Source organism: Callorhinus ursinus, unplaced genomic scaffold (assembly GCF_003265705.2).
Source record: "Callorhinus ursinus isolate GAN/ISIS: 27379988/994484 unplaced genomic scaffold, GSC_fseal_2.0 scaffold84, whole genome shotgun sequence".
NCBI lineage: Eukaryota > Metazoa > Chordata > Mammalia > Carnivora > Otariidae > Callorhinus > Callorhinus ursinus.
Window position 1 is genome coordinate 619,295 of NW_027397146.1, and position 13,657 is coordinate 632,951.

Genomic DNA, 13,657 nt, shown 5'->3' on the forward strand with positions numbered 1-13,657 from the left:
CCTGTCTCCTAATGGAACTGACAGTCCCGAGTCGTCTTTTCCCTTCCCTCTGAGCCGGCTTATGGTACATAGGACGCCGTCAGTGAAGAAACTACCCTGTACGCTCAGGAGAACCCAGAAAAGCTGCTTGTTCTCCTTTGATTCCTTTGCTTGACACTCCTTCAAACTCCTCAGTCCTGTGCAGAGCACCAAGAAATGAGCTGTAGGCTGTGTGCAGGTAGCAACCTCCGCTGGCCTTCCTGAAAGGCTACAAGGTGGCATCATGTAGACACCTTTTTTCAGTCTATAAAAGATCAGTCCCGAGTTTTCATTCTTTGTTGGCCTTTGTCTAGTTCCCTACAGCTTTTGAATTCAACGAACGATTTTTGATTACAATTTTGGATCATCTGTATAGTTGCCGGTTTGGTACTTTCCTATACAACTGTGAATCTGCTCGAGAAAAACAGGTGAGTGGAAATGGTAATCTGTTTAGTTAAATATGCCTAGTCTTCCGTGAATTAAAAAAAAAAAAGAAAATTATAGCTTGGTCTGTGGGAAATGCAGAGGGCTTGTTGAGTGTCTGGCATTTACTGCAGGGGTAAGACACTGACTTTGCCTTTGGAGAGTAGGAATGACTTTAAAGGTATGGAAGGTCTCCCTCCCAAAACACCATAAAAACGTCAGGAAAGGGCATTGTTTTAAAGCCATAAACCTCTAAGAACAGGGAAGATGAGAAAGGAGACATAGCAACCAAATTTGGGAAGCCGAAAAGTTTGTAGATGACTTAGCTTGAGAAACGGAGTCTCAAACCAGCAGCGGGGAAGCTGAGAAGCAGCCCCACCTGGCATCGCGTAGAGCCCCAGATGACTCGGGGTCTGGGGCAAAGGGGGAAAGATAAGGCAACCTGCAGTTCTGTTTGGAATAAGCAGTTAGCTTCCCCAGACCCCGTCTCCTCTTCTCTGGAGCTGATGACTCTGACAGAGGTTTCTTCTCGAGAGAGCATGAGAGTGGCTCTCCGGGCTGGGGACCCGAGTGTCATCAGGGGGTGAGGTGAACGGACAGGAGCTCACTCTCCCTACTGACTCCCAGCATTCTGGCAACAGGTCCTTATGTTCTGGGTGGGAGCACGAAAGAACCTTCTCCGTTGGCGAGGGTGGGGGGAGAAAACGGAGCCCTCATATGCTGCTGGTGGGGATGTAAAGTGGCGTGGCTGTTGTGGCAGACTGTCTGGCGGTTTCTCAGAAGGCTAAGCAGAGAGTTTGCCCTGTGACCCAGCAGTTCCACTCGTGGGCACATACCCAGGGGAAATGAAAACAGGAGATGAAGCAAAAAATCACACACAGATGTTCAAAGAGCTAAAAGGTGGCAACAACCCCAGGGTCCGTCTGCTGATGACAGCATAAACAGAATGCGGCCTAGCCGTACGCTGGACTATTATTCAGCCGTAAAAAGGAAGGAAGTTGTGACCCATGCTACAGCGTGGACAAACCTTGAAAACATGCTCAGCGAGGGGAGCCAGACGCAAAAGCTCACAGATGGCATGATTCCATTTCTAGGAAATGTCCAGAATAACAAGGCCATCACGGCAGAAAGCAGATGAGTGTTTGCCGGGGGCTGGAGGGAGGGGAGAATGTGCAGTGCCTGCTTAGTGGGTGCAAGGGTGATGAAGAGCTCTGGGAACTTGAGAGAGGTGGTGGTGGCACAACTGAATTGTAGACTGTAAAGTGGTGAATTTTACGGTACATGAACCCCACCTCAATTTAAAAAAATCATCCCTGGGGAAACCGACTAGCCCAAGAGGAAGGACCGAAAAATAGCAACACCCAGGGTTCCCCACAGTGAAGCTCATGTCGGTGAGCCTCCTGGTCCCAGAGCTTCCAGTCGGCTCTTCAGTGCTCCACTCTTAAATAATAGCAGATAGCCAGGGGAGAGAAAAGCAGCTTGGAGAGAATGATTACCAGGTAGGGAGGGGGGAGACGTAGACAGGCAGCTAGCATCGAATATCCCAAGAAAGATAAGAAAATATTGGTACCGTGAAATAATAACAGGATGTTGTTTGGAAAGAATATGTAGAGATCAGAAAACAACTTGAAATGAAAAGAGGTTAAAAACTCAGAAGAAGATTTGGAAGATGGAGTGGAAATCTCCCAGAATAGAGCATTAGAAACAGAGGTAGAAGATGGAAAGATCAGCAAACTAGATCAGTCCTAGAGTCCAGTATCCACATAATAGGGCTTCTAGAAAGAAAAACTGCAGAGACCCCAGAGCAGGAAATCACCAAAATAATTTGAGAATATTTCCCAGAATTAAAGTACGTACGTTTCCACATTGAAAGGCCTGCCACGTGCCCAAGCATGGTGGACAAAAATAGGCCCGTGCTAAGGCCCATCTTTGTGACGTTTCAAAACACCAAGGGAAAAGATCTTTCAGGCTTCCAGAGAGAAAAGGAATGGGCCATTTGCAAAGAAACAGATCAAAAAGGCAAAATTCTTCATTAGCAGTATCAGAAGCTGGAAGTCAGTGGAGCATTGCCTTCAGAATTTTAAAAGGAAAATGGTTTCAACCTAGAGTTTTCTAGCCACCAAACTGTCAGCCAGGTTTTTAGGTAGACCAAAGATATTCTCAGACATGCATGGCATCAAGAGTTCCCTCCCACACCAAACCCTTTCTCTGGAAGCTGCCGGAGTGTCGGCTCCATGCAAACAAGAAAGAAGACTGTGGGGGCGCCTGGGTGGCTCAGTCGTTAAGCGTCTGCCTTGGGCTCCGGTAATGGTCCCAGGGTCCTGGGATCGAGCCCCGCAGCGGGCTCCCTGCTGCGCAGGGGGCCTGCTTCTCCCTCTCCCTCTGCCCCTGCTTGTGTTCTCTCTCTCACTGTGTGTGTGTGTCTCTCTCTCTCTCTCTCTCTCTCTCTCTGTCAAATAAATAAATAAATATCTTAAAAAAACAAGAAAGAAGACTGGAACTCAGGAGAGAGAGGCGACAGGGGATGCTCAGGGCGAAACGGAAAGGAGATCATAGGTGCCAGCCGGGCACGAGGCGTGGGGGCAAGCAGTGTGGCTTGCTTTCCTCTGAGGAAGAAACTGGGGGCGCCAGAGGTGCTGAGGGTCTTGACACAAGCTTGAGACATTAGAGGAAGAGTTGGGGGTTGAATTCATGATAAATACCAAGAAGAATTAGCACACAGAACAGAAAGTTGTTAAATCGAGGGAAGACAACAAAAAATTCGTGCGGGAGAAGAAATCACAGGGACTGCGGGGCCTGCCTGAGAGTAGCATTTGCTTCATCATAGGGATCCAGACACTAAATGTCAGTCTCATGAAAGCTATGCTGCATGCTGGGAGCACGAGGCGGGACAGACAAAGTAAGTGCCTGTAGCTGCACAGCCCCCGGGTAGCAAGGAAAGCATATTATTTAGAGATGTGGAGCTTAAGTACCAGATAGTCAAATAAATCAATTTAAAAAAAAGCAAACACAGTTGCTTGTGGGGAGGTGAGAGATAGCTGGGGGTTTTTTTGGTTTTTTGGTTTTTGTTTTGTTGTTTTTTTTTTTCGTAACAAACCTGGTCAGGCTATTTGACTTTTAAACTATGTGCATGTACAAAAATAAAAGCAAGCATGCAAATGAACGCAACACGGTATAGCTTGTGGCATCCGAAAGGTACCAGTGAATGAAGTTTTAGGTGGATTCCAAGGAAGACAAATTTATGCTGTTATGCTGCCATATATCTTGTTCACATTAATGAAATATATATGTTAAAGACATTTCTTCAGTCACTTATTTTAAGCTGTTCTTTTTTAGCTCCCAGTTTTAGCTTATTGGTCCTTTCTTACTGAAGTCATTACTGGGAAGAGTTTCAAAGTCCGCCTTCGGTCATTTTAATAATTGTACCCTTTATTTCCCAAGCCTTGGGGTTTTTTTCTAGTTTACACTCAAAATTGGTAAAAATCTCTAATAAACAATGAAAATGTGAGTATCTGTATGCGCTGATGGACACCAAATGAGAAAGTAAAGATTCAGTGAAGTCAGTTATCCAGGTGTTTTCAAATATCTGCACGTTAGCATGATAGAGAGCAAACATCTGGATGGTTGGTTAAAAAAAACTTTTTATATAGATACCTACTGTCAAGCAGGCACAGGTTAAGATTTTACAGTTCTAACAAATGCAAAAATGAAGAAAGCCGACGGGATCTTACGATAATTTTTCCTTCTGCTGAATTATAAAGAGCATGCTGCCCATCTGTTCATAAATCTTTTACCTAGCCAGGAATAGTCATCTTAGGTCAGTGAATTGCATTTAATGGTACAGCGTCCTGCACCTCTGTCTTCTGGCAGAAATAGTGGCTCTCAAGCCAGGCCATTATCTATGCAAATATCAGTAAGTGGCTGCTGAACACTCACTGGCCCATGAGGCTTTTTGAGCTATTATGGGGATAATGTAAATGTGTGATTCGAGTTGAGGCTCAACTGTAGTGCCATGGGCTGAAAAATAGTTTGTGTACTCGTGTGTTTTTACTTAGGCTTTCCACTTTCTCTTTCTCCATAGAAAGTTACAGAACGAACAATATCTTTATGGTCACTGATAAACAGTAATAAGGACAAATTCAAAAATCCCTTCTATACTAAAGAAATCAATCGAGTTTTATATCCAGTTGCCAGTATGCGTCACTTGGAACTTTGGGTGAATTACTACATTAGATGGAACCCCAGAATCAAGCAACAAGTAAGTGAAGTGACAGTATTAAAAGGCAGGGATGTCTATTGATTATGACTTCTGGATTTAGATTAATGTTACTCGGTAGTGGTTTTTTGTTGTTGCTTTTTTTCAATATTGTGAGGGGGGAATGGACTAAAAAAATCACACTTGCTTTCAAATGCAACTTCAAAAATTGTTTTAATTACTGAGCTACTTATTTTGATTGGTGTTAAACTTACATCCTTGTAAATAATGTAATTTTATTTTTACTAAAATGTAAACTGATTGGAAGCTCTGGAAAATATTTGAGTTTTGATTGCTAAGGATTTCCTTCAGTTAGTGGACATTGTTACACATAATAAGAAAATTCTTTCCAGTGAGTAGACTTTGATGATCCTTCAAGGAAACAAAACATTCAACAAAACAAAACATTTTCTTCTGTCTGCTTCAGGTATATGTACTGGGTCAGCTAACATCAGAGTGCATTTCACTGAGGATCCTTACTTCTGAAATAAAGATAATTGATCTGTCAGTTGGCCATTTATCAATCAAAAAGGGAAACAATGATTTTTGAAGCAAAAGAGTCCCCATTTTGTTAAGGACACACGCAGGCTTTCCTTTCTCCCACCGCCACTCTATCCAAAATCAGAAGAGAAACACAGCCTGTGTGTAAGGGCTCGGAAGTGCCTCCAGTTTGTGATTTGTTTTCAGGGCTATAAATATTCAGTATTCGCGATTGCTCTTTTGTAAAGGTTTGCACATTTTCCTGCGGTTTGGACGGCCGGCTACCTGTTTTCACAGGCCAGTCTTGCGTAAGCGCCAGCTTTAATCCCGCTCGAAATCGCGGGGCAACAGCAAGGCCCGGGCGCTGCATTCTGTCTCTTAGATTGTTTATCCCACTCAGGCAGCTGGCTGCACGCCAGGCTGTACCCTCTCTTCCCATTGGGGAATGCCTGCTTCAAGCTGGCACTCTCGTTTCAAGGTCTCTGCAGCTCGCATGGAAGGCTTCTGCAACTCGGTAATGGTGGAAACGTGTAATCTCTTGGAAAGTGACAGAGTCCAGGGCTTGAGAACTCTCACTTGTTTAGTTTGAGATTTGAGAAGCACAGTGAGGGAATTTATTTAGCAGTAGTTCAGCCTTTGGAATATCAAGTAAAGAGGAAATGGGAATTTTGCCAGGGTTCTAACTGCTGTTACAGAGGACATGTTCCTTTTCTAATTAAAAAAAAAAAAAAACACACCATGTAAATGTGCAGTGTCGCCTATAAATTGATCCTTTTCTGTTTATTGTCACTTTTTTTTAAAACGTTAGTAATTAGAAAGTATCACCAATTTCTGTATAGATTCTCTAATCTCCCCTCACCCATTTGTACTTGGAGAAATTCTTAAAATTCAAGGAATTTAGAGCAATTCATTTCTGAACATATAAAGGTAATAATTGTGTGACAAGTCAAGTAGGAAGAAACATCATTAGAATAACTTACTAGAGTGTATCTCCCCCCTTATTTTTATGGAGGTTAGCAAAATGGAACGGGGCCAGATAGGAACGCACATTTTTTGATAGAGGTTTCTATTTTGAGACAGTAATTGGTCTGTATTATGATCTGTGAAATTTACTCAAAAAAGAAAGTAACTTATCCTTCCTATATAGATTTTTCTGAATGTGGAGGGCACTACACATATTTTTGTATTTTCAGGGCAGCGAGGGGAGGGGCTGTGGAATACAGAGATTAAGAAGAGGTCATCTCTGGCCCCAGGAGCTCCCAGGCTGATGGGGGTGCCTAGAAACTATAAGCCGGTGATGATAGTGCTCGGGGAGAAATGTCATAATGGAAGGTGTGAATTAAATGTATTATGTTTCCTTAAAGATCTCCTGTACAACATTATTTGATACAGAAATAGATTTGAATCGGATCACATAGGACTTTTTAAATTATAAAATGTAAACCTCAAGGAATACACTTAACCACTTAAAAGTTAAATTGTTGTTCAGTTGTGTGGCCCAGTTGGTATACAAACAATTACCGGGCACCTGTCGCCTTCACAGCACTGCAGTACAGTAGCAGACACAGCCCGTCCCTTTAATGAGCTCTGGCCTAGAAGAAGGCAGGGTCAGTGTGCTTTTTCAAAGCAAAAACCACCAACCGTTGCTGCGACATAAAAACTCAGTGGAGTTGACGGAAAGAGCAGTGCTTACATTTGAAGAGCTGTCGGGAAGCCAGTTCGGTACGTGTATTAAGATGAGGGAATTGCTCATGCCGGAAGCAAAAGTGTTCCGTGAGTCCCGTTATAAGCCTGAATGAGGCCTTGGGCTGCCGGGGCGCCACCTATTATATGTCCTTCAGCAGCTGCCACCCTCCGGTAGCGGTTAAGCAGGCTCGCGCTGGCGAGCTCACATCTTTGCACAGTGATCGCCGAAGGATGAGAACAGGGACAATCAGTTAGGAACAGGCTGACCTGCGTGGTGCTAAAGTCATTTCTGAGGGGAACGCCAAAACGAATGGGACTCTAAAAGCTGTTTGAAGGCCAAGATACTTCCATAGCTAGCTCATGGCCCGTGTGGTGTGCTGCGCTGAGCACATTCTGGACTTCGCATTCGGTCCCGGGGGAGAGGCCGGGCTGTAGCATTTGTAGCCGCTTGACTTTAAACTTCATTTCTTGTGATTTTGCCTTTTGGACTCTTTCCTTGTAGCCTCTCAGTGGTTTGCGTTTGTCTGTAGGCGAATGGCTTCTGGATATTTTGTCCCTATCACCAGACTGAATTCTCTTCATTTCGAATCATTTTTCAGGCTATTCTCTTGAGATTTCTAATTATACAGCCTTGTCATCTGCAGAAATGGTTTTTTACCTCTGATTCCTTTTTCTTGTCTAATTGTCCTTGCTGGTACGATAACAAACTGATTCTAATAGTCATCTGAAAAAAGGGAAATTTAAAAAATAGCCAGGACAATTTCGGAGGAGAATATCGAGGAAGAGCTTGCCCCGCTCTTTGCAAGGGTCGAGCCCAGAAGCAGCCTGCGCAGGTGGGGAGCCCCGGTAGGTTGATGCAGAGGGCAGAGGAAGGACCGGCGATGGTAAACTGGCCTCACACAGCAGATCAACGTGGACATTGTCTAAAATGGGTCTCCTGGTCCCCCAGAACCTGTTCCTCCTGCCATCTTTCCCATGTCGGTTCTTGGCAACTCCACCCTAGTCACTCTGGCCAGAAACCGGGGAGCCCTCCTCGACTCCCTTCTCTCTTGCACCCCTTGTGCAGTCTGTCGGCAGAGCCTGCTGGACTCGGCGTTCAAAACCCACATGACCCCAGACCCTCCGTACCAGTCCCCCCGCTGCTGGCCTGGTGCAGGCCGTGTGGTGCTGCCTCGCCTTCTAGCTGGACTCCTGAGTTCCACCCTTCCTTCTTTCTGATGTGTCCTCAACACGGTAGCCAGAGCTATCCTTGTAAAGTACATCCCACATCCCACTGCCCCTCCACACAAAACTGTCTGGGGAGCTGCTCACCTCACCCGGCACCAAAGCCCAGGTCCCTGCAGTGGTTTCCGAGGCCTGAGCGGCATCCCACCAGTCCTGCACCTCTTACCCTGGTCTGCTTCCTTTCCAGAATGTTCCTCACCTTTGAACACTCCCTGGAACTCAGACTTGTGGTATTCTTCGCTTGTCTGTCTCCCTCTGCTGGAAGGAAAATGCCATAAAAATGGGGATTTGGGCCTCCTTTGTTCACTGATGGATCCCAAGTGCCCAGAACAGTGGCTGCCCTCAGCTGAATATACAGAGAAAAATGGACAAAAGACATTAGCAGGTTGTGCACAGCATCTACTGGGTGTCACGCACTCTACCAAGCATTCCTGTTCTTTTTTTTTTTTTTTTAAGACTTTATTTGAGTGCACGAGAGAGAGAGAACACACAAGCAGGGAGGGCAGAGGGGGAGGGAGAAGCAGGCCCCCCGCCGAGCAGGGAGCCCGATGCGGGGCTCGATCCCAGGACCCCGGGATCATGACCTGAGCCGAAGGCAGACGCTTAACCGACTGAGCCACCCAGGCGCCCCCGAGCATTCCTGTTCTAATGCCACATGTGCCTTTCTGAAAACCTTCACATTCTGCAGTCACAGGAAAGAAACAGGGCTTACAGGAAGAATAGGATTAGGAGCAAGGAGGAGACCTTCCAGCCCGTGGACGTTCGCAACCAGAGCTCTAATGGAAACACCAGTGCAGGCCCCTGGCTGGCTCAGTCGGGAGAGCATGTAGCCCTTGGTGTCAGGGTTGTGAGTTCGAGCCCCACACTGGATGTAGAGATGACTTAAAAATACAGTCTTAAAAAAAGAACGAAAAGAAAGGGGCGCCTGGGTGGCTCAGTCGGTTAAGCGTCAGCCTTCGGCTCGGGTCGTGGTCCCACGGTCCTGGGATCGAGCCCCAGAATCGGGCTCCCTGCTCAGTGGGGAGTCTGCTTCTCCTTCTCCCTCTGCCGCTCCCCCTGCTTGTGTGCATTATCTCTCTCTCTCTCTTTCCCTCACAAATGAATACATAAAATCTTAAAAAAAAAAAAAAAGAAAGAAAAGAAAAAGAAACACCTGCGCCACTAGAAACGCCGGCACCGTCACATGTCTGTGGCATTTTTATCTGGCCTCTGTCGACCACTCCTTGGCAGCTTGTGGTGGGTCGAATGGTGTCCCCCTAAAAGACATGTCCACTCTGAACCTGGGAATGTGACCTTGTTTGGGAAAGGGGTCTTTAGAGATGTTACTAAGTTAAGGATCTGAAGATGCCATCCTCCTGGATTTGGAGTGGGCCCTACATCGCGTGACAGGTGTCCTTACAAGAGAAAACGGAAGGAGATTTGAGCCGCAGACACTTATGGGGAGAAGGCGCTGTGAAAACAGAGGAGGTGGGAGGGATGCAGCCACAAGCCAGGGAAGCCCCCCCCCCCCCCCCCCCCCGCCGAAGCTGGAAGAGGAGAGGAAGGAGCCTGCCCTGGAGCCTCCAGAGGGAGCACAGCACTGCTGACAGCCTGATTTCAGGTTTCTGCCCTGCAGAGCTGTGGGAAAATACGTATCTGTTGTGTTAAGCGCTGCCCCCCCACCCTGTTTTGTGTTCATTTGTTATGGCGGCCCCAGAAAGCTCAGACACAGTCTTAACCCCCAGGGTTCCTGCTGTCTCCTCGAGGCTCTGGTGCAGCCCACTCTCGTCCACATTACGGATCCAGGCCAGGGTGCGGTCTGCTTCATCAGTGCGTTGTCTCCACAGCTTCCATGTTGGGGCTCATAGCCTAACGCGGTGGAAAGCAGGATGGTTCCAGAAGCCACTAGCGCTGAAGGAATCCACTTCCGTAGACTTCTGGCCTCTTTCTTAATGTCTTCATATACTGCTCGAGCTTTCTAGGAGCTTGCCTTTAATCACCTCAAAAACACTGGTGAGGGAGTCTTCTGGGGGCTGTCCTATCGTGTATCTTGGCCTTGGGTGGGTGATCGCATTAGTGTATGTCTATGTAAAGGCTCACTGAGCTGAACATTTTAAGCTTTGTACACATTCCTGTCTGTAATTCATACATCAGTACGAAGGTGTAAAAAGTCTGCACGCTGGGGAGCATCACTTTCTGTTCTAGCCTGACTTCTAACCTCCGGGCCGCCGCGAGACCCCCATTCATCAGTGAAGCAGAACTGACCGTGTTGGCTGCCCTCGCTCTCCCAAAAATCCCGTGAGGTCTGTGCCGTTTTTAGTCCCATTTCGCCGTTCGGGAAATGGAGGCATCCAGGTTAAGTCCGGCAGCTGGTAAGAGGCAGACCCGAGACTGACCCCGAGGCTAAGGGGCGTCGGCCCTGCAGTTTGCAGCTATGAGTTGACACGGGCAGTAGCACGTGAAAAGAGGCGCTAGAGCGGAACGGTGCAAACTAAAGCTGCCCTGAGATGCCACCCTATAGTCACCAGATTGGCCAAAACCAGAAAACAATTGCTCTTGTATCCCAAGCGCTGATGAGGACGTGGAGCCCCAGACATCACTAGTGACGGAGCGTAAGGTCATACCGCCACCTCAGAGAACGGTTCGGCAACATGTGATAAAGCTGAAGAGACCACGCTGTCCTCCCCGGCAGGCCCCCCCCCCCCCACCCCCAGGAAACTGCCTTCAAGAACCATTAGTGTATGTGCACGAGGACAACACAGCATTGCGTGTAGTAGCGGGACCACTGGACGTCCCCGGGTATCTGTCACTGCGGGGGTGCAGAGATCAGCTGTGCTTTATTCATTCAGTGGGACTCAACCGGGATCGAAATCAGAAACATGGGTGAAAATGTCAGGTGATAAATACAGAATACCACCATTAATGTAACTTTCACAAGATCGACAATAATAGCGTATTTTGTTTCCAGATACTCATGTATAGGAAAAGTATCATAAATCTGCATGGGAAAGAAGGCCACACGCCAACCTGGGAAGAGTTGTTGCCTCTGGGAACGAAAGAGGGCAGTGGGCCTGGAGCCGGGGAACACAGGAGACCGGAGCCGTGTCTGGGTTGATAAACCTTAAAAAGATGGCAAGGCATATGCGAGGCAAATGCAAGGCCACGTGTACATGAGCTTCTTTCTTGGTGGCGAAGAGCTGGGTGTTTTACCCTTGTACTTTTCTGTATTTTTGGCGTCTGTGCATTAAAGGTCAGTACGAGGGTGTCTTGTAACACCTGTTTGTGCTTCCTTCCAGCAGCCCAATCCAGTGGAGCAGCGGTACGTGGAGCTCTTGGCCTTGCGCGACGAGTACATACAGCGGCTCGAGGAACTGCAGCTTGCCAGCTCGGCCAAGCTCTCCGATCCCTCAACTTCGCCTTCTGGTCCTTCACAGATGATGCCCCACGTGCACACTCACTTCTGAGAGGGAACCCTGGTGCCGCGTTAGAGCTCTGAATAAAGGAGATGGTTGACTTTCATTTAGGGCCTCTGTACAAAGTAGATTAAAATATTTGCCTCCGTGTAGAACTTGAACTAACATAATCTTAAACTCTTGAATATGTGCCTTCTAGAATACATATTACAAGAAAACTAGTGTCTACAGGGCAATCAGAAGAAAGGAGCCAAGATGGGGTTTTGGAAAATCCTGACACCTTTCAAGAACAGTTTTTGAAAGATAAAATTGAAATTGAATTTACCTCTTTCGAAATACTGTGTATACAATACGTATTTTGTGGGCTTAATTGGAACGGCATGATTTTAAACTTAAGTGAAAAAAGATGTTTGTGAACCGGATTTTCCTTAGGCTGCTTCTAATAGTTGCTTTGGAGTAAAACGAGCCCAAATGTGAAAGATGTTATTGCCAAAACCAGATCGAGCCCATCTTCTGAGGCATCATCCAAAATCAAGGTGTTTAAATAATTGCCAAACTTTATACCATCGTAAGTGGTGGCTTAAAGAGAAATAGCTGTGTAGATGAGTTTTTCGTTATTTTGAAATTTTGGAATCTGAAGTGTTTTCCCCCAATTTTCAAGAGGAGCATATTTTTATATTACACTGATGGGGCCCAGTCAAATATGATTTTTTAAAAATTTTTTTTGCCAGTTCTATTTTCTAAGTTCTTCCATGAGCTTGCCTAAAATTCTGGTCCATTTTCAGGTTGTGGAAACCCCCTTATATAGCACTGTTTGAGGATGTCGGGGGCATTATGCTGCTTTGGTGAATGTTTTCGCAAACGTCGCTCTAGTCAGACCAGCTTATCTGCCAAAGTGTGGGGTTGACCATCTTGGATGTATGAGCTGTTGCTAGAGCATCATTCTTTGAAATAAAAGCCGCAGATGTACATTTGTTGAGCGTATTCTTGAAAGTATTGTATTTCAATTTACATGGTGTTGGATGCCCCTCCCCCCAAGCGTGCATTAAACTGGTTCTACAAATTTTTACTTGAAATGTACCCGGCAGTTTGCTTTTTCAGGTTTTTGGGGAGTTTTTTTTGTTTTGTTTTGTTTTTGTTTTTGTTTTTGGTAGTAGTACTAGTGGTAAATGAAGTTTCAAATGCAGTTCTATTTGATAGCTGAACTAATTCATTTAGTTAAGTATATTTGTAAAAGTTAAGGCTAGAGTTAAAACAATTAATGTTTTACAGTGATTTGTAAAGGACTATTTATAGCTAATATGGTTTTGTTTTCAATGAATTAAGAGAGATTAAATATATATCTTTGTAAATTATTTTATGTCATAGCTTAATTGGTCTACCAAATAAGACATCTCAAATACAGTAGTATCGTGTATAAATTTTGTATGTATAAGAAATTTTATTAGACATCCTCTTGCTTTTTGTAAACGCTGTAAATATTTCATAAATTAACAAAGTGTCACTCCATAAAAAGAGAAAAGCTAATACTAATAGCTTAAAGGATTTTGTGAAATGTCATGAAAAAGTTTTCATGACAATAATGACTAAAGACCTGCTGTAATAAATGTATTAACTAAAATAGCACTCTGTTTTCAGGGGTGTAACTGTGTGTCGGGGGGTGGTGTTTGGGTGTCTTTTCTTTTCCTGGCTCAACTTCACATGCTCTTTGTCTTACTATCAGCCTTGCAGGCCTCTCCCAAAACTCAGCAATATGGGACATTTAACTGTATTAACGGTGCCAATTTTAAGCCACAGCTGTCTTTCTTAAAGTCCGGAGAGCTTCCGCAGAAGAGCCAGGGTGCGTAGACGTGAGACTTCAGACTCTGGATGCGGACCGCAGTGGCCAATGTTAAGGGAGGGTGAGACATTGGCCCAAGTAAGCCGTAGTTGGTGTCTCTTGCGGTAAGAATTCAAAATTGTTTTCAAATAGTACAGCCGGTTGGAAATTATGTGCATTCTAAGAATGCTAAATAGTTCTAGCAGTAAACTAAAATTAACCATTTTTTGGAAATCTGAATGGGACTCTTAAAAGATTAAGTGTATCTTTGAAAACTCTCGAGTATTTGAAATAACTCTGCAAAAGGTTCTTCCTCAGACATTGCTGTGTTGAGTTCTGACTGCAGCCTCATGGTTCTCC

The 13,657-nt window shown here is 45.5% G+C and overlaps 1 protein-coding gene across 6 annotated transcripts in view; it reads left to right on the plus strand.

Annotated features, from left to right (window-relative positions):
* Positions 1-13,101, plus strand: part of MTM1 (myotubularin 1) — a 95,420-nt gene extending 82,319 nt beyond the window's left edge. For 5 of the 6 annotated variants that reach the window (XM_025862798.2, XM_025862802.2, XM_073887871.1 and 2 more), the window contains 3 exons: positions 333-446; positions 4,523-4,699; positions 11,362-13,101. In XM_025862798.2, the coding sequence (XP_025718583.1) occupies positions 333-446; positions 4,523-4,699; positions 11,362-11,529 (459 nt within the window). In that variant the 3' untranslated portion in view covers positions 11,530-13,101. The remainder of the gene's footprint in view (positions 1-332; positions 447-4,522; positions 4,700-11,361) is intronic. The other variant, XM_025862797.2, reaches the window with a different exon arrangement.
* Positions 13,102-13,657: the final 556 nt, after the last annotated feature.